Consider the following 19471-nt stretch of genomic DNA (forward strand, 5'->3'; position numbering starts at 1 on the left):
CCCTGTCCTTGGGATTGCCCCGGCAAGAATACTGGAGGGGGTTGCCATTTCCTCCTCCAGGGGATCTTCCCTGCTCAGGGATGGAACCAGTATCTCCTGCACCTCCTGCATTGCAGGCAGATTCTTCACCACTGAGCCACTGGGGAAGCCCCAGGCAACTCACATGAAAGACTCTATAAACAACAGCTAACAGTATTTGTTTTAGCAAACCTTACAATTTCAGAAGACTGACAAAGCAATTCTAAATACTAAAATGTGGCCACAAAAGAAAAGGTGTTCTGGAAGCTTCTATAAACTGGAAAAAACACAATATAAAATGCTGAAATGTTACTTATGTTCATAAGAATATATGCACTGGTATTTTTAAAAAACAAAGATTAAAAAGCCTTATTTCCATAAATTGATACAAATCCTACAATGATGCTAAAGAGTATATCCAAAAAGAAAACATTCATAGGAACAATATGTTAATATTCACTGACAATATTCAAGAATAATAGTTTAAAAAGTTTTTGGTGAATTGGTAAACTTGATAAAAATTCAGCAAACGGACCCTTAGGACGACTGGTTTTCAGCACGTCAGTTGCTCATGTTACCAGTCATAGTGTTCGCAAACCTGAAAGTGCTGGCTGAGCCTATCATAGTTATGAAATTCAGTGAAGTATGGCTGATGACATGTGGATGGGGAAGCAGAGTGGTGTTTCTATTAAAGTTCAGGTGAAGGCTTTGAAAAGTCAACAAAAGTCACTTTAAAAAACTGCTATCAAATTAGATGCATGTGAGACTACTGTAAAGGATTTATGGGGGGAAAAATCTTTTAAAAAATTCCAATTCGGCAGATTGTTTCTCAAGTGCCTTTAAGCTCACAGGAAGAAAGTAAGGGAAACGAAGGTGCAGCCCGGAATGAGTGCGCTACGAGCAAAGCCTCTGCTGACCCCCAGGGGAAAGCTCTACTTTTTATACTGACCAAATAATGGTTAGATTTTTATCTTGTGTCAGAATCACTGGACTACATGGTAACACGTAGCTTCCTGTGTCTCGCTCCTGGAGCTTCTGGTTCAGCAGGTCCGGACTAGATAAACCCTGAGAATGTGCATGCCTACCATGTTCGAGCCGCTGGGCCAAGGCCTAGTGGGCAGCTGGTTTCGACTGAAAAAAATGCCCAACTTGAGAATCTTGAGTTAAGTTTTCAGTTCAGTAGCTCAGTCGTGTCCAACTCCTTGCGACCCCATGGACTGCAGCACGCCAGGCCTCCCTGTCCATCACCAACTCCCAAAGCTTGCTCAAACTCATGTGCATTGAGTCTGTGATGCCATCCAACCATCTCATTCTGTTGCCCCCTTCTCCTCCTGCCTTCAATCTTTCCCAGCATCAGTCTTTTCCAATGAGTCAGTCTTTGCATGAGGTGGCCAAAGTACTGGAGTTTCAGCTTCAGCATCAGCTAAGTTTTATTGGGGGGCAAAATAAGGACGATACCCTGGGAGACAGCACCTTAGACGGCTCTGAGAAACTGCTCTGGAGAGGCACCGGGGGAAGGTCAGTACAGAGGTGATTTTGGTGAAGACAGAGTACCTGCAATCCAGCACAAATTTTTTGCAGGCTGCTGCTAGTGACAAGGAGCAGACATCACCATGAAGGATTTGAGTGCCTTTTTAGACATGAGAAGATACAAGAATTGCGCTCATAAAATTTCTTCTCCTAAAAACATAACTGTCTGAAGAACTGTTCTGCCAGTTTTCCCCAGAGCACAGAGTGCCTCCATTCCTGATCTCCACCCTGAACTCCTTTCAGGAGATGTTGAAGGTCAGCAGCTTTAGCGGCTCATTATTTAATCCTTGTAGAGGTGGATGGCAAGGGCCAATTTGTAGGTGACAATGGGAACAGAGAGAAAGGAGATAGATGGACAAAGCAGGAACAGCCTTGAATGCTAGGTTAAAGACAGAAGCATCAAGACATTTAAGCAGGAGAGCAGTGCAATCAAAATGTGTGCTCTAAATGAAAGGTTTCCAGACTTTTTGCCTGGGGCCCACTGCAATTCCCCATTTCATAGCATGACTCAAAAAATTATGGGTGAGGAAAAACTCACTGTGCTGTATGCATGCACCCTAATATTTTCATGTAGTCTGTTCTTTTCTAAAGCATTTTACTAACAAATAAAATATGGGTATGACCTAAAATAGTAGTATCAGTTCAGTTCAGTCGCTCAATCGTGTCTGACTCTTTGCGACCCCGTGAACCGCAGCACGCCAGGCCTCCCTGTCCATACCCAACTCCCAGAGTTTACTCAAACTCATGTCCATTGAGTTGGTGATACCATCCAACCATCTCATCCTCTGTCGTCCCCTTCTCCTCCTGCCCTCAATCTTTCCCAGCATCAGGGTCTTTTCCAATGAGTCAGCTCGTCGCGTCAGGTGGCCAAAGTATTGGAGTTTCAGCTTCAGCATCGGTCTTTCCAGTGAATACTCAGGACTGATCTCCTTTACAACCCACTAATGATCCTGCCGACCTGCTGAGTCAGGAACAACATTCAGAAACTCAATGCTTTAAAAAGTGTATTCTGGCTAGTGAGAAAGGATAGAAGGCTCCCTGCAGAAGGATGGTGCCAAGTCCAGAAGAGAGTGTCCTGTAAACAAACATAGCAATCAAGGCAGAGAATGGACCTGAGATACTCAGCATGAATTGTTACCCATTAACTAACTCAAGGTGGTGAAAGGAGTGTGAGGTTATCGGTTAAAAGGCCTTGGAACAGAAAACTCACCTCAGACATCCAACAATAAAGGATGACTGGCTGGCTCAGGAGACCAGAGACCAGAAGCCGGAGGCTCTTCAGGTTTGGTTTGCTTCGGTGCCCGAGTGTCATTGAGGACGGTTTCTTCCACGTGGTTTCATCCAAGGCTGGCTTCCCTTTGTGGTAATAAGGAGAGGACAGGTTTCCAAGCCCCTCTCCCATCTTTGGTTCATGAAAGAAAGTGAAAGTGAAGTCGCTCAGTTGTGTCCGACTCTTTGTGACCCCGTGGATGGTAGCCTACCGGGCTCCTCTGTCCATGGGATTTTCAAGGTGAGAGTACCGGAGTGGGTCACCATTTCCTTCTCCAAGGGATCTTCCCAACCCAGGGATCGAACCCAGGTCTCCCAATTGGAGGCAGGCACTTTGACTGAGCCACCAGGGAAATCCTCTTTGGTTCATATGACAGCCCAAACCCTGTCCTAAAGCAATCATAGGCAGAGATGTCACTGACCAGAGTGTCAGCAGAAGCCTGACTCTGAAGCTGGGGGATCGGTACTCCCACCTAGTTGGATGGCTCCTGTGAACTCTAGGGAAATGGGAAATGAGAATCCCATCCAGGAAAGTCAGAATCCCTCAGAAAAGGGCTGAGGGCACAGAAAAGCACATGGATGCTGGGAAGTAGGTGATGTCTGGACCTACAGCCCGTGAAGACATGGTTACAGACCAACATTTCCATCTTCAGCTCAAGGGAGAGCCCCAGGTAGACAGTTACCAAGCTTGGCAGCTTTGACTGGAATGGAGAGAATGGAGGTCACCCAGAAAGACTGCAGAGGTTCATTTTACGAGTGGTGTGTGTTCATGTGTGTGTGTGGCAGGGGTTGCGGGGGGACGGTGGGGATGTACTAGAGCAGTGGTTTCCAACCTCTTCGGCACCAGGGACCAGTCTCCCATGGGCTGGGGTCAGGGGTGTTTGGGATGATTCAAGCACGTTACAGTTCTTGTGCACTTTATTTCTAACCTAATGCTGCCGCCGATCTGACGGGAGGTACTGGCCCACGGGCCAGAGGTTGCGGATCCCTACAATGGGGAAAAATTTCTGGCCCAACAAATTGAAAATCAGAAGTGTTTCAATATTATTAGAATAGAATCAAAACACCAATAACTAGATGTGTACACAACTGCAAGACAGTTCATTTTCAGTGAAACCGGTCCCCTGAAAGACACTGGACATCAAAAAAATCTATTGAAGAGGCCTTCTTAAGTGGCAACTGTGTAATTCTTTAAAGCTACAGTAATAACCCCCAAAATAAGAAAAACCACAGAAATACTGGTCTATGAAAAATGGAAATGCTAAGGGTAACTAGCTTTATTTTATATGACCATGTTTTACAATAAAATAAAATGCAGATATTACACAGGGCGATTTATTAGGAAGCAGAGAACATAAAAGAATAAACATAAAGCTGTACTAAGGCGAAGGACTGATGCTGAAGCTCAAACTCCAATACTTTGGCCACCTGATGCAAGGAACTGACTCGTCTGAAAAGACCCTGATGATGAAGGCAGAAGGGGACGACAGAGGATGAGGTGGTTGGATGGTATCACTGACTCGATGGACAGGACTTTGATTAGGCTCCCGGAGTTGGTGATGGACAGGAAGGCCTGGCGTGCTGCAGTCCATGGGGTTGCAAAGACTGAGCGACTGAACTGAAGGGGCATCTCACCTGGCAAATGCGCTTGTAAGAGAAGTAATGACTGGTCAGTGTCCAGATGAGACTCTGCGACAGGGCCCCTGGCTCAGCGCGTCAGCCACAGCCTGAGAAGCCGGCCGCCCGCTGCCCGGCCCAGCTGGAACCCTCAGGGTTCGCCAGGACCGCTAGGGGGAGGCTCTTAGACCTCGCGCCTCTCAACCAGCCCGGGTCTGGCCTCCTGCACAGGTGAGGGCCCATTTAACCCAGGAACCTGAACCCGCCCACACTTCTGCGGCCAATCAGACTCTCCCGATGATCACGCTAAGGGCCGCACCCCCACCGTCAGCCAATCAGAGGAGGCCTCGCCCACTCAGACCTGGCCAGTGAGGCGGCGGCCAGGGCCTGGTGGGCGTGGCCTCTCCCTCACACCCACCCCGGGGGCCCGCCCCGGGAGGGGGAGAGGCGGCCTAAGGGAGCTGGGGGCGTCGGCCGCACCTGACGACCCAAAGTAAGACACCCGGGCCTGGCGCCCGGGAGCCGGCCATGGACCCGGAACAGGCCGGACAGCGCGCGGACGCCGCGGCGCCCCCGCCGCCTTTTGTGCGCGTCGCCCCCTCGCTCTTCCTCGGGAGCGCGCGCGCCGCGGCCGCGCCGGAGCCGCTGGCGCGCGCGGGCGTCACCCTGTGCGTCAACGTCTCCCGCCAGCAGCCCGGCCCGGGCGCACCCGGCATCGCCGAGCTGCGCGTGCCCGTGTTCGACGACCCGGCGGAGGACCTGCTGGCGCACCTGGAGCCCACCTGCGCCGCCATGGAGGCCGCGGTGCGCGCCGGCGGCGCCTGCCTCGTCTACTGCAAGAACGGCCGCAGCCGCTCGGCCACCGTCTGCACCGCCTACCTGATGCGTCACCGGGGCCTCAGCCTGGAGCGGGCCTTCCGGGTAGGGCGGGACTTCCGGCGGGGAGGGGCGGGACCTTCCGGGAGCGGCGGGCTCCGCCGCCTGGGGAGAGACTTCCGGGTGGGGCGGGGCGCGTCCGTGGGGCGGGGCGTCTGTGGACCTCGCCGCAAGCGCCGCACAGGGGTATACCCGCAACCTCTTCTTCGCAGACAGTGAAGAGCGCCCGCCCAGTGGCCGAGCCCAACCCAGGCTTCTGGTCCCAGCTCCAGAAGTACGAGGAGGCCCTGCGGTCGCGGTCCCTCCTGCTCAAGGAGCCCTCGGGCCCGAGTGAGCCCTAAGCGGTCAGCCCTGGAGGACGACCAACCAACTCCAAAGCAGGACACTGGGGGGTCTCCTGCATCCTCGGGGTGGGAAGACGTAGTTCATGCACTGACGGGAGGCTGGGCCATCCTCTCCTGCCTCACGTCCCACGGAGTTTTCATTTTCTGTAGCTTCCCAAAGCCCTCTGTCCCCGCTTGATGGTAGCGTAGGGGTATGTCCGCAGAGAACTGGGGAATTGTTCCTCCCCTGGTTCTCAGGTTTACTAGACAGGGCTTGATCAGGAACATCAAAACCATTCAAGAAAACTTAGCCCGAAAAACATTTACTACAGAGAGGTGGAGGGCGGGGAGCCAAGGTCAGGAGATGGGGAAACCACAGGAGTCACGAGGACCTGTCACCTTGACCCTGGCTTCCTTCCACATTCGAGCCTGCCACCAGCTCAGGCCACGGTGGCTTTCCGAAACAGACTCGTAGCTGCTGTGACTCACGGGTGTGGGTTCGAGGCTCTGTGACAGACCGCTCAGCTTGGGCTCCCAGTGTCCACACCCACTTCCTACCTTACTGACCTCCCAGTTTCAGCCAAGGTCAGGCCCAGACCACACTGACCACCCATGTGTCTGAGCGCGTTAATTACCCTGGTTCAGAGGCACCTCATCTGGGCATGCTACAGCCTGAAGACTATACTAGAAAATTAATCACCCTCAACACTCCTTAAATAAGATAAAGAGGAGAGAGTAAAGGAAAAGACAAAGGGGAGAGAGTAAAGGAAAAAATGGATAATACATGAATTACAGATAATGTAGTCCCTGGTTAACACATACGAGTGTACACGTAACAAAATAATGGATAAAATACCGCATCTGGTGTTTATCATTTCCCTTGACCTGCAGCCAGGGCCTCAGGCCCTGGTCCTCCTAGTGGGGTGTGTGGAGCCTTCATCCTGAAGGGCCCAGCGTCCTGCCTGCACTGTGCCCTCTGTGATCCCCTGCACAGCCCGGGAGTCCTGAGCGGCATGAGTCCCAGCACAGCAAAGCCCTGCGGCCTCTTCAGAGTCAGGGTCAGGGAGTTTCCTTGAGGTCTAGTAGTTAGGATTTGGTGTTTTCACTGCTGAGGCCTGGGGTCAGTCCCTGGTCGGGGAACTAAGAGCCTGCAAGCCGCATAGCACCACCCCCCCAAAAAAGTGTCAGTCACCAAGCAGAGCAACTCTGATTTGTGCCTTGAGGACCCCCAACTGGCTAAGTGGGGTCTCAGCGTCCTGTCCCAGATGGAAGCATCCCACCTGCAGGTGAAGACCTCTGACCAAGCAGAGCCCAAAGGGTAAAGCTGGGGAGCCTGCACTCCGTGAGTGAAGCCCTGGGGTGGTTGTGAAGGGGGGCCCATCCTCCCCAGCCTTCCTGCTCCTGGTTTGCCAGCACGATGGCCCCTGGCTCAGAGCACACCCCAGCCCCTGCAGGTCAGCACCCAGCCCTGCACAGCGCCATGCATCAGCAGCGCCCATCTCCAAGAGCCACAGCCCTCATCATAACCCGACTTCTGCCACCTTTATGGAGGGCTCGCCAGCTGCCGCCTACTCCCCGCAGGCCCCTCACAGCTCATGTTGCTTTTCCATCTACCTGTAAACAGCTCCTGCCGTTATCTCCACATGGCAGGTGAGGCCACAGTGACTCCATCTGTGGCCTCAGGCACGCTGAGTAGTTTGCCCAGCTGGGAGGTCAGGAGCCAAGACCTGAGCCCACATCTTTTCCCTGTGTGCTCGTGGTACCCTTGCTGGCATACCCCCTCACCTGCTGACGTGGCCCCAGGTGACATGGGTGCACGGATGTCAGAGCCTGGGCCAGGCCTTGGTCTCCCAGCTCCATTTGGAGAACCGTCCAAGTCTGCCTGCCACCAGAGGCCCAGGGACAGCACAGCTCCCACCTGAGCCCCACGGGCCTCCTGGAAGCCCACCCACCACCGTGTCTGCCCGCTAACAGATGAGGCCAGGGACCTGCTCCCCTCCCGGGGCCTGCACACTCGAACAGGGGCAGCCAGTCTGTGCCCATCAGGAGAAGGCTGGGTGCAGGCGCATCCACCCACCAAGCCAGTCAGGGTTGGGCCATTCGCAGGCTGGTGTATGGGGCTTCCCTGGTGGTCCAGTGGTTAAGACTCCACCTTGCAATGCAAGGGGCACTGGTCCAGGGAGATCTCACATCCCTTGGGGCAACAAAGCCCTGCGCCACAAAACTGTGGAGGCCTGCGCTTTACAGCCTCTTCTCCACAAGAGAAGCCTCTGCAGTGAGAAGCCCACGCCAGCATGAGTTTGCAGCAACGGAGGCCCACCATGGTCAAAAAATAAAATAATTAAAAAAAACTAAAAGCTGGTGCATGAAAATTCCTATGGGAGAAACCCCAGCCTCTGGCAGTCCCAACTTCCGGCTCCTCTCCTGCAGGTGGACTAGGGGAGGAGGGTACATTGCACCCACCCTGGAACTCTGTCAGCAAAGCAGCGCCCCCGACCCCCGACACCGAAGGCACCGTCCTCCGCAGGACAGGGACGAGGCGGAGAGTGGAGACGACCACTGTGTCCTTCACAGTGCACAGATGCCTCGGTGGACTGCCTGTAGTGCTGCAAAACACATCTGTCTGCTCCTTCAGACTGACTTGTGTTGGGTCCTTATAAAAATGTGGGGTGGAAGGCACAGCCCCGGGAGGAGTGGTAACAGTTCCTCCGGACCTACACGCCTGCACCTACCCCACTGTCCTGTGTACAGGACAGGCCACTGGGAGGTGCCCAGGGCCCTCCAGGAGAGAAGAGACGAGACTCAACCCCTGCTCCCAAAGTCCAGGGCACCAGGAGGGCAAGAAGCCCCCTGAGGTTAACTTAGCCTGTGCAGGGGGCTGGCAGACCTGCCTGCAGGTGCTTAGGGCAGGCCAGCGTGGGTGCCCACACGCAGTCCCTGATGGTCTTCCAGCCCCAGCCCCACTGGCCGGGAGAGGGTAAAGGATGGCTCCGAAAGGCTGGTCATGCCGGGAGTGCCATCTGAAACACTCTGCCCTCGGCCTCCGGGCAGGTGCTGGGCCCCTGAAGGCAGTGAGGACTGATCAGACCCAGGTCTCCCCCGTCTTGAGTCTCAGATGCAGGGCTGAACCCCTTCCTCTAAGTGGCTGGTGAGTTTGTGTCCCCGAGGCTAAAGTGACACACGGGGCAAGCTGAAGAGGTGCCTGGGTGCGGGTGCCGACTCCATGAACGCGGGTCCTCAGCTTGGCCATCCCACCCTGCCCCCCCAGCCCCCGGGGGGAGGGCAGGCAAAATCACACACATGACAGATGGAGATACTGAGTCCAGAAGGATTAAACACCCTGCAGGCATGCCATCAAGGGCAAGCGCAGCGCGAGTCAGGCCCTAGCTGCGCTGCACAGGCTTGGAGCAGGCAAAGAGGTGGGTGGGGCTCCAGGTCAAAACGGCCCGGCTCCCTGAGGACCTGAATTCTCCCACGATGATAGGAGAACACCTTGGCGGTCCCTCTCGTTCGTGGCTTTGAGACCCACCCAATGCTGGTCTCTGAGCATCCTTGCTGATCTCCAGCCACCTACCTCGGGCCCAAGGCTATGGACAGGCCTGGGCGAGAGTGGAATGACAGGCTGGCCAGGTCTCCTGACTGCCCAGCACTCACCTCCTAAACAGTCATCCTCCAGGGCCCGGACAGCCCTGAAGGGAGCAGAGTTCAGCAGGACTTTCCGTGATGATGAAACACCTGCTCTGTCCAGTATGGTGCTTCTAGCCTGATGCATGCACGCTTGCTCAGTCGTGTCTGACTCTGCAACCCCACGGACTGTCGTCTACCTGGCTCCTCTGTCCATGGGATTCTCCAGGACCAGAACCCTGGAGTAGGTTGTCATTTCCTTCTCCGGGGGATCTTTCCAACCCAGGGATCAAACCTGCATCTCCTGTATTGAGGGGCAGATTCTTTACCACTGAGCCACCGAGGAAGCCCCACTAGCCTGACATGCCCCTCCAAACACACATGGAGACCCTGAAATCGGGTCAGTGCAACTGAGAGCCTGAACTTCTAATTCTATTTAATTTCAATTTAAGAAGCCTCACACATCTGAGGGTACAGCCTCAAGGTTCCAGAGCCACCAGCATGCCCCACATGGCACAAAGCACAGACCACTAGTCTCACAGGGGAGCAGGCCAGGGTGATGGGAATCATTGCATTTTTCTCCAGGCCTGAGGCTCTGGAACGGACGAGTAACACTTCCCTGACACAGGTGTCCCAGCAGCGGGTGACCGAGGAACCTCCAGCGCGCCCGGGTCCCCGCGCCTTCTCCTTCCTCCAGCCCAGTGCCTCGGCCACCTGCACACTGCGGCTGCTCCGACCCCATCCATCGCACCTGGTTCACGGTCGCAGCCCAGCGCACAGCGGCCCCGGGCCCACGGCCCCCAGCCGCGCTCTCAGCCCCTCGGCTCCTCGGTCTCCCCACTCACTGAGCCGCGGGCGCCCCTCGTGCACGGCGCACCCTGCCCCGCGTCCCCCGCGGCCCGGTCTCCCCGCGCACAGCGCCCCCGGCGGCGGCGGCCGAGCGGAGCCGGAGCGGGGCGGCGCACGGCGCGGGGCCGGGCCGGGCGGCTCCCGGCGCGACTTCCTGTTGTGCCCGCGCCCCGCCGCCCGGCGCCCGGCGCCCCTCGCCCGCTCCCCGCGGCCCCGGGCGGCCGCCGCCCATGGATTTCACCTAGCGCGGCGGCCATGGCGGCGCAGTGCTGCTGCCGCAAGGCGCCCGGCGCCGAGGCCGCGCCCGCCCGCCCGCCGCCCGAGCCGCCGCCCGCCCTGGACGTGGCCTCGGCCTCCAGCGCGCAGCTCTTCCGCCTCCGCCACCTGCAGCTGGGCCTGGAGCTGCGGCCCGAGGCGCGCGAGCTGGCCGGCTGCCTGGTGCTCGAGCTGTGCGCGCGGCGGCCCGCGCCCCGCGCGCTCGTGCTCGACGCGCACCCGGCCCTGCGCCTGCACTCGGCCGCCTTCCGCCGCGCCCCCGCCGCCGCCGCCGCCGCCGCCGCCACCGCCGAGCCGCCCTGCGCCTTCGCCTTCGCTGCCCCCGGGCCGGGACCCGCACCGCCGCCGCCGCTGCCCGCCTTCTGCGAGGCGCCCGGCGCGGAGCCCGCCTGCTGCCCGCTGGCCTTCAGGGTGGACCCGTTCACCGACTATGGCTCCTCGCTCACCGTCACGCTGCCCCCTGAGCTGCAGGCGCACCAGCCCTTCCAGGTCATCCTGCGCTACACCTCGACCGACGCCCCCGCCGTGAGTCCTGCTTCCGGGCGGCCTCTCCCCGTGCTGCCGGCCTAGGGGGTTGTTCTTGGGGGCGCTGCGCCCGCGACACCTGCAGAGGGAGGCCAGCCCGGCTCTCCCCGAGCCGTCCCCGGAGTCCTGTCCAGGCGCCGGCGGGGCTTCCCAGCTGGTGCCAGGGGAGCCCTTAGGAGCCCTGGACCGAGTGAGCCCCCGGGTTCTGGTCCCGGGGACAGAGGACTGTGTACCACCAGGGAAGCCTCTCCCTTCAGCTGTGCAGGGACGGGTCCCTGCCTGGAGACAGGGGCAGCTTCTGGTGAGCACATGCCAAGCTATGCATCTGCCGGAGCCTGGCACTGCAACCAAGGGCCTCCGTGTGACCCAGTCTTCAGAGGACTGTTCCCTGGGGGTGGCAAGAGGGACAGACTTGCCAGAGTGGGAGACCGAGGGGCCTGGATCGGCTCTCATGCTTCAGCCGCAGGGGACTGGTGGGTGCTCCGGCAGGTTGGCCCATGTCCCCAGCGCAGACACGCACAGGCTCTGCGGGGCTTTGGACATGGTGCGCCCTCCGCCCAGGGGCTCGACGGGAAGGCTGGGCAGCCCAGACAGCACCCTTCCACCGCAGGGGCACTTTTAGGACGGAGCATGGGGCTTCCTGGGTCCCTGTGTGGACCACACGTTTGTGACAGTAACCCCCCAACACACGACGTTCAAGTAGCTCTGGGAGGCCCCAGGAGGTGCCATCCGTCACTGCCGTGGCATGTGAATAGACAGGATGACGAAAAGGCATCAGGCCAGGAGCCATCAAGGAGAAATCTGGAAGAGCCTAGGCCAGACACACACCTGCGGGCTTCCTGCATGACTCCCAGGAGCCCCCAGCTGCCACCTCACCCCTTTGTGAGCTTCTGCAGATGTGCCAGCCTGGCCTTGCCCTGCTCGCCTGGCCCCTGCTGCCTGTCGGCCTGGCCCCTGCTGTCTGCCAGCCTGGCCCTTGCCCTGCCGGTCTGGCTTCTGCCCTGCCTGCCTGGCCCTTGCCTTGCCCACCAGGCTCCTGCTGTCTGCCAGCCTGGCCTCTGCCCTGCCTGCCTGGCCCCTGCTGTCTGCCAGCCTGGCCCTTGCCCTGCCGGTCTGGCTTCTGACCTGCCTGCCTGGACCTTGCCCTGCCCACCAGGACCCTGCTGTCCGCCAGCCTGGCCCCTGCCCTGCCCGCCTGGCCCCTGCCCTGTCGGCCTGGCCCCTGCCCTGCCCACCTGGCCACTGCTGCCTGTCAGCCTGGCCCTGCCCTGCCTGCCTGGCCCCTGCTGTCTGCCCTCCTGGCCCCTGCCCTGCCCGCCTGGCCCCTGCTGCCTATCAGCCTGGCCCCTGCCCTGCCCTCCTGGCCCACGCTGCCTGTCGGCCTGGCCCCTGCCCTGCTTGCCTGGCCCCTGTTGTCTGCCGGCCTGGCCCTTGCCCTGCCTGTCTGGCTTCTGCCCTGCCTGCCTGGCCCTTGCCCTGCTCACCAGGACCCTGCCCTGCCCACCAGGCCCCTGCCCTGCCCACCTGGCCCCTGCTGTCTGCCAGCCTGGCCCGTGCCTTGCCCGCCAGGCCCCTGCTGCCTGCCAGGGGCCTTCTGGGGCTCTGACAGCTGGTGGGCATGGCTCCCTTCACAGCCGTGAAAACAGAGGCTATGGTTCTCCCTGACCTTGGAGCCCATGTGTTTGGTCCACTTAAGACCAGCAGAGTGGTCGGAGAGTGGTGGGACCAGGGCCCACAGCAGGCTAGCCTGCTGGCCTGACCCTGTCCCCAGCAGCCTGACCAAGGGGGCCTGTCCCCAGCGTGAGCCAGGGGCCGCTTGTCCCAGGACCTGGGGGTGGAGGTTGGGGGTGAAATGCAGGTTCCTAGGTCCCAGCACTCTGTGGTCAGACCCAGGAGTTTGCATTTTTGAACAGTCTCCCCAGACAGGCCTTCCAAACATCTGGGGCAGCCCTAGGGGTCAGCAGAAAAGGAAGATACTGTCGCAGGCTCTGCATGGGCAGAGAACAGAGACATAGAAGCCAAAAAGAAGTTTTGTAGAAGTCCATGAAGGCTGACGGGGGCCTGGCTGGTCTGCAGGAACAGGATAGGCAGCCCTGCAGGCCCGGACATCTGCTAGGATCTGGGGTCCCCCACCCCTGGGGTCTCGGCACGGACAGCCCCCAGCAGTGGTCCTGGGTCTGGGGTCCCCCACCCCTGGGGTCTGAGCACGGACAGCCCCCAGTGGCGGTCCTGGGTCTGGGGTCCCGAGCAGCAAGCAGCTGTGGCTGCCGTCCTCGGGCCTGTCGCTTGCAGGGGGCTGGGGGCCCTCCATCACTGCCCTGGGGGAACCTGTATGCGCTTGGTCACTGAAGACCCGTCCAGTTGGCCTCAGCGACCACATTGTCCCAGCAGAGGGAATGTGGGGGACAGATTCGGGACCCCACAAAGTGGCTGCAGTTGGGTTGGGGAGGCCCCCGGCCTCCATCCGCCCTTCCTGGAGACATCAGGATGCTTGGTGGTGTTAAGGGGAGCGCTGAGCTGGCCTGAGCAGGCTGGGGGCAGTGGTGGGCCAGAGTGCCTGAGGGACGGCTCCCTGGCGGGGCGGGGCCATCGGCCTGTGGCTCTGGTCTCCAGGAGGGCTCGGCCCGCTGTCCCAGGGAGGGCTCCCTGGCCGGAGCTGACCCCTTGCCCACCACCTGCTGCAGATCTGGTGGCTGGACCCAGAGCTGACCTACGGCAGCGCCAAGCCCTTCGTGTTCACCCAGGGCCACTCCGTCTGCAACCGCTCCTTCTTCCCGTGCTTCGACACGCCCGCGGTCAAGTGCACCTACTCGGCTGTGGTCAAGGTCAGCGCCCGGCAGCACGCCCTGCCCCCCAGCTGCCACCCGGACCGCCGTATGAGAAGGCGCGCACCCTGCCCGCGTCAGGGTCCTAGACCTGCCCTGAGCCCCAGGACACCGATGCAGGGACGGGGCACGCAGAGCGGCTGGGTCCCAAGGCTCCTGGCAGCCCCCCAGCCCCACCTCTACTCCCAACTGGGATGAGAGGTGTGCGGGCCAGGAGCTGGGGGCTCCCGGAACGGTGTGGGGGGTCCCTGACAGAGACGGGAGGGTCCCTAGCGGTATGGCTGCCTGACCCAGGTGGTGGGGCTTCTCGCAGGACATGGGGCTTGCCGACCGGGCTGTGGGGTCCCCACCGGGGACACGGGATGGTCCTGATGGGGGCGTGGGGCTTCCCGTGGGGGACACGCTGTCTTAATGGGCGGGGCCTCCTGGGACGCAGGCCCCGTCGGGGGTGCAGGTCCTGATGAGCGCCACACAGAGCACGTACGTGGAGGAGGAGGGTGTCTACCGCTTCCACATGGAGCACCCCGTGCCCGCCTACCTCGTGGCCCTTGTGGCCGGGGACCTCCAGCCCGCAGACATCGGGCCCAGGTAGGCCCGCCTTTTGCTTGCTGCCCGGGGTCCAGGCTCAGGAGACGCTGTCAGGGCCCGGCATGCGGCCTGCCTCCGTGGACGCCCTGTGTGGCCCCGCGCGGTGGGGCCAGCCCTGCCCCTGCCTAACTGTCACTGCCCAGGGGCCGTCCTCCCCCAGCTGCTCGCACCCCGGCGCCCTGTGCCGGTCCTTCTGGGCGGTGCCTCTGCAGGCACACCCGCCGTACTCTGAGACGGCGTGTGGAGCCAAGGGCCTGTGGGGTGGGCGGCAGGCGGGGCTGGGCGTAGGCAGGCGGCCTTCACGCCCAGAATCAGAGGGAAGGCCCGGTGGAGGGCGCGGGCTGGGGCTGGGCGGGCCCCGCCCAGGCCCCGCCCACGCCCACCGTCTGCCCCGTTGCAGGAGCCGCGTGTGGGCCGAGCCGTGTCTCCTGCCCACGGCCACCAGCAAGCTGTCGGGCGCGGTAGAGCAGTGGCTGAGCGCGGCCGAGCGTCTCTACGGGCCCTACCTGTGGGGCAGGTACGTCTGCTAGCCTGGCCGGCCACGAGAGGGGTCAGAGGGCATGTGCACCCCCCCAGCCCGCCGAGAAGCGGCAGGAGGCAAGGCTCACCCGCGGCCCCCCACCCCGGCGCCCCGCAGGTATGACATCGTCTTCCTGCCCCCGTCCTTCCCCATCGTGGCCATGGAGAACCCCTGCCTCACCTTCATCATCTCCTCCATCCTGGAGAGCGACGAGTTCCTGGTCATCGACGTCATCCACGAGGTGGCCCACAGCTGGTTTGGGAACGCCGTCACCAACGCCACTTGGGAGGAGATGTGGCTGAGCGAGGGCCTGGCCACCTACGCCCAGCGGCGCATCACCACCGAGACCCACGGTGCGCCAGGCAGGGAGGGACGCGTGGTGCCCGCGCCAGGGAGGGCCGGTGGGGGCGGGCACCGTGCTCGGGGCTGGTCCCAGGCTGCGGTCCCCGCTCCACATGTGTGTGTGTGTCCCGTGAGGGCAGCTCGGTGGGGCCCAGGGCGGGGAGCAGCCAAGGCAGCGGCCTCGCTCCTGCCCGTCCAGGTGCGGCCTTTACCTGTCTGGAGACAGCCTTCCGCCTGGACGCCCTGCACAGGCAGATGAAGCTTCTCGGAGAGGACAGCCCAGTCAGCAAGCTGCAGGTCAAGCTGGAGCCAGGTACCTGCTCCTGCCCGGCCCTGCGCACGTCACCTGCAGACGTCAGGCCCCCCTGCCAGGCGGGGCCTGCGTCCCCACGAGGCTTCTCTGTGGAGGCCGGGCCAGGGGGCTTCCCTCCACAGCCTGTGCCGCCTGTCACGGGCACTGAGCACCCATCTCCCCAGTGTGTGACCCGAGGTCTCCACCGAGGGCCCCCGAACAGGGCAGGCCCCCCATGCACACACTCTCGGAGCATCTGGACATGAACGGCGGGGCCCTCAGTGCCCCCTGCCCTGCAGCGCCCCACCGCCATCCCGCCCCCACCCCTGGGGGCCTGGGCGGCTCAGGGCGCCTCCCAGAGCCACGGTTTCCCTCGCAGGCGTGAACCCCAGCCACCTGATGAACCTGTTCACCTATGAGAAGGGCTACTGCTTCGTGTACTACCTGTCCCAGCTCTGCGGGGACCCCCAGCGCTTTGACGACTTCCTCCGAGTGAGCAGCCCGCTCCCGGGGGTCGGGGTGGGGACCGTGAGCGGGGTTGTCACTGGGCTCCTGGCTCTCCCACCTCCCAGCCTCGGCTGCCTGGCAGGCCCCTGTGGCAGCCGTGGGCGCCCCTGCGCCCGCCCTGGCCCTGCCTACTGCTGCTCAGACCCCTGGGTGCTGGGCGCTTTCCCGTGGTGTGTGCCTGGCTCGGGGGAGAGGGGGACAGTGGTGCACCCGGGCCTGCTGAGTCTGCTCTGCCCGCAGGCCTATGTGGAGAAGTACAAATTCACCAGCGTGGTGGCCCAGGACCTGCTGGACTCCTTCCTGGCCTTCTTCCCAGAGCTGAAGGAGCAGAGCGTGGACTGCCGGGCAGGTAAGGCCCCCCCCCCGGCCGTGCATCCACACCGGCCCAGCCTCAGCCTGTCGGGTGCGGGGGTATAACGGGGCCTGGGGGCTGTGTCTGGCCAGCAGCCGCCGTCACTCGTTGGTGTGTAACTCAGGCTGGACCAGGTGGAAGGAAGAGAGAGGAGAGTGCGATTCCCGGCCCGGAGCGGCCCCAGGGGCTTCCTGGAGTAGGTGGCAATTAGTCTAGGTGGCTCAGTGGGTAAAGAATGCCTGCAACATGGAAGACACAGGAGACTCCGGGTCGAGAAGATCCCCTGGAGGAGGGTCCTGCACCCCACTCCAGTGTTCTTGCCTGGAGAACTCCACAGATAGAGGAGCCTGGCGGGCTACAGTCCGTGGGGTTGCACAGGGTCAGACACAGCTGAGTGATTGAGCACCCATACATGCGGAGCTGAGTAGGCAGTTCCAGAAAGAGCCCTGGAAACTGCACAGCGGGCTTGGGGCAGGATCCAGGAGCAGAGGGAAGTTTGCCTCAGAGCAGGCTGAAGGCAGCCAGCTTGTTCACAAGGGTGACCCCGGTCCAAGGGCTTAGGCCAAAGCAGAGAAGGGTCTGCCGTCTCAAGGGGAGTCAGCGTTCGTGGTAGCGCAGTGAGGTGTGGGCCGGGGACCTTGTGTTGGGGAAGGTTTGGGAAGTGCTCCAAGGGTCTGGGGGGCAGGGATGGCAGGACTTGCCCCCATAGCTGCCCAGGCTCCAGGGCTCCAAAGCAGGAATAGCCTTCTCCCAGGGCGGTGCTCCCCACCCCACGCCTCCACCTGTGGGCTCGCAGCATCTCACTGTTTCTGCCCGGGAGGCGCGGGTGGGCAGGGGATTCCTGGCCACTGGCTCCAGTGCTCTGTGCCCCCTTCCCGGAAGCCACCATGGCCTGCAGGGTCTGCAGCCGACTCCTGCCTCCCCAGGCCACCCCTGCCCTTGGGGCTCCCAGACCCTGGCAGGGTGTCCCTCAGGCACACCCTCGGGGTCTGCAGTCTCCCGGGCATGCTTGCTCGGGAATCCAGGAGGGCGTCTGTCCTGCAGGGCTGGAGTTCGAGCGCTGGCTGAATGCCACGGGCCCCCCGCTGGCCGAGCCGGACCTGTCTCAGGGATCCAGCCTGACTCGGCCCGTGGAAGCCCTCTTCCAGCTGTGGACCGCCGAGCCCCTGGACCAGGCGGCCGCCTCCGCCAGCGCCATCGACATTTCCAAGTGGAGGACCTTCCAGACGGCGCTCTTCCTGGACCGGCTGCTGGACGGGTCCCCACTGCCCCAGGGTGAGTGCCACACGCCGAGGTGGGAGGAGGAAGTGGTGGTCACCGGCCCTGACCTGCTGTGGCCCCAACAGAGGTGGTGATGAGCCTGTCCAAGTGCTACTCGTCACTGCTGGACTCCATGAACGCCGAGATCCGCATCCGCTGGCTGCAGATCGTGGTCCGCAATGACTACTACCCCGACCTCCACAGGGTCCGGCGCTTCCTGGAGAGCCAGGTGCGGCCACACAGGCCTGCCTTCACCCCCACCCGGCCACTCAGGCTGGCGACCCCTGCCCTCCCCCCACCCGGCCACTCAGGCTGGGCGACCCCTGCCCTCCGCTGACCCGGCCACTCAGGCTGGGTGGCCCAGAGAATGGGGTGGGGGCCTAGACCCCAGCAGACCTCAGGGAGGTTGTGCCCAAGGCCAGTGGTCAAGCCGGGAGCAGAGTCTTGGGGTCTGACCGCGGGGCGTGCACTCTGGGGCCGTCTGAGCTCCTTAAGGCCTAAGGGTCACTGGATCCCCAGGCCTGCGCCCTGGCAGGGCCCCTGCAGACCAAGTCTCCTGGGGAGGGGAGGGGAGGACGTGGGGGCCGGGGGAGGGGAGGGCGCCCCGTGACCAGCGGCCACCCACAGATGTCGCGCATGTACACCATCCCGCTGTACGAGGACCTGTGCACCGGCGCCCTCAAGTCCTTCGCCCTGGAGGTCTTCTACCAGACGCAGGGCCGGCTGCACCCCAACCTGCGGCGGACCATCCAGCAGATCCTGTCGCAGGGCCTGGGCCCCGGCGCGGAGCCAGGCGGGGCCACGGCGGACTCGGAGCCAGGCCTGCTGCTCGGGGATGAGGCCCCGAGCAGCGCCATCTCTCTCAGGGACGTCAACGTGTCTGCCTAGCGCTCGCCTCCCAGACACCACGATTGTGCCTTCTGGGCCCCAGGCCTGGCTGGGGGGGCTCTGCTGGGGCCTCTCCAGGGCCGACCGAGGCCTGTGGACCCGTCCCCCCACCCCCACCCCCCAAGCGCTCTTGCACTGCGGGCCCTCCTGTCTCAACACTGACTGCCAGGCGCTGCCCTGGGTCGACGGCGACCGCCACACTGTGCCTTCTGCCTGCCGGGAGGGCCTGGGCTGCCGCGCCCGCCCCGCACGCCTGCCTCCACAGAGCCCTGGACCCCCGCCCCCCGCCCCCGGGGCCGGCAGCCTCCCTCGGTCCCTGCCTGAGGGACGAGGACACAGACATGCCCACGCTCTCCCCATGGGGGACAGGGTGCCGCAGAGACGGTGGATGTCCCTGGGGAGGGGGCCCGGAAAGCCTTAGCTCCTCAGGGAACTCAGGGTCCCAGGCCCGGGGGCCAGCGCAGCAATAACACGCAGGAAGGCGGGTGGCACTGGTGCTGATTCTAGGCCCAGCCTGCTGCGAGAGGCCCGGGGAGCCCCTGGGGGTCCTCCGCTCGGGGTCACCGCGATTGTCCCATTAAACCTCCACTCTGCAGACTGCCTCCCGGCCTGTCCGTCCCGGCTCCTGTCCTGCACAGCTGCCCAGCAGCCGTGGCGTGGGGTCTGGAACTGGTCACAGCCCTGTCCTCTGACCCAGGCTTCCAGCCGGAGGCGGGGGCTCTCGCCTGCATCCGGCCCCTCCGGACCGTCCTGCTCTGCACTAGGAGGCCCCACATCCTGCCCTGCAGCCCACCAGGGTCCAAGCACCAGCCACCGGCTGCCCCCGACGTCTCCAGCCCCTCTGCCACCCCCAGGATCCCCAAACACCAAAGCCAGGGGCACTTGTCAGCACCCCCGCTGTGGGCCTTTCTCCCAAACTGGAGTAAAGGGAGAGGTGAGCGGCGGGCCTGAGTGTGACCTGGGAGGATGGAGTGGAGGGGATGCGGCCCT

General features: G+C 62.0%; 2 protein-coding genes across 2 annotated transcripts; both read left to right on the top strand.

The window, feature by feature from the left end:
* The first annotated feature begins 4902 nt into the window (after positions 1–4902).
* DUSP28 (dual specificity phosphatase 28) lies at positions 4903–6493 on the top strand. Its single transcript, XM_025289281.2, has 2 exons — positions 4903–5355; positions 5523–6493. Exons 1-2 carry the CDS (start codon positions 4963–4965, stop codon positions 5649–5651), a joined length of 522 nt encoding a protein of 173 aa, XP_025145066.1. The 5' UTR covers positions 4903–4962; the 3' UTR covers positions 5652–6493.
* A 3799-nt stretch (positions 6494–10292) lies between these two features.
* Positions 10293–19076, top strand: RNPEPL1 (arginyl aminopeptidase like 1). The gene is made up of 11 exons (XM_025289279.2): positions 10293–10907; positions 13592–13732; positions 14169–14320; positions 14721–14837; positions 14958–15193; positions 15382–15495; positions 15854–15966; positions 16222–16330; positions 17378–17608; positions 17680–17822; positions 18221–19076. Exons 1-11 carry the CDS (start codon positions 10362–10364, stop codon positions 18479–18481), a joined length of 2163 nt encoding a protein of 720 aa, XP_025145064.1. The 5' UTR covers positions 10293–10361; the 3' UTR covers positions 18482–19076.
* Positions 19077–19471: the final 395 nt, after the last annotated feature.

This window comes from Bubalus bubalis, chromosome 6 (assembly GCF_019923935.1).
Source record: "Bubalus bubalis isolate 160015118507 breed Murrah chromosome 6, NDDB_SH_1, whole genome shotgun sequence".
Lineage (NCBI taxonomy): Eukaryota > Metazoa > Chordata > Mammalia > Artiodactyla > Bovidae > Bubalus > Bubalus bubalis.

What these genes read in the sequence shown, in the direction of transcription:
- DUSP28 (XM_025289281.2), top strand. Translation starts at nt 4,963, where the DNA reads ATGGACCCGGAACAGGCCGGACAGCGCGCGGACGCCGCGGCGCCCCCG. An exon ending in GCCTGGAGCGGGCCTTCCGG is followed by an intron (nt 5,356 to 5,522) that starts GTAGGGCGGGAC and finishes TCTTCTTCGCAG; the next exon opens with ACAGTGAAGAGCGCCCGCCC.
- RNPEPL1 (XM_025289279.2), top strand. Translation starts at nt 10,362, where the DNA reads ATGGCGGCGCAGTGCTGCTGCCGCAAGGCGCCCGGCGCCGAGGCCGCG. An exon ending in CCCGCAGACATCGGGCCCAG is followed by an intron (nt 14,321 to 14,720) that starts GTAGGCCCGCCT and finishes GCCCCGTTGCAG; the next exon opens with GAGCCGCGTGTGGGCCGAGC. An exon ending in GAGCGTGGACTGCCGGGCAG is followed by an intron (nt 16,331 to 17,377) that starts GTAAGGCCCCCC and finishes TCTGTCCTGCAG; the next exon opens with GGCTGGAGTTCGAGCGCTGG.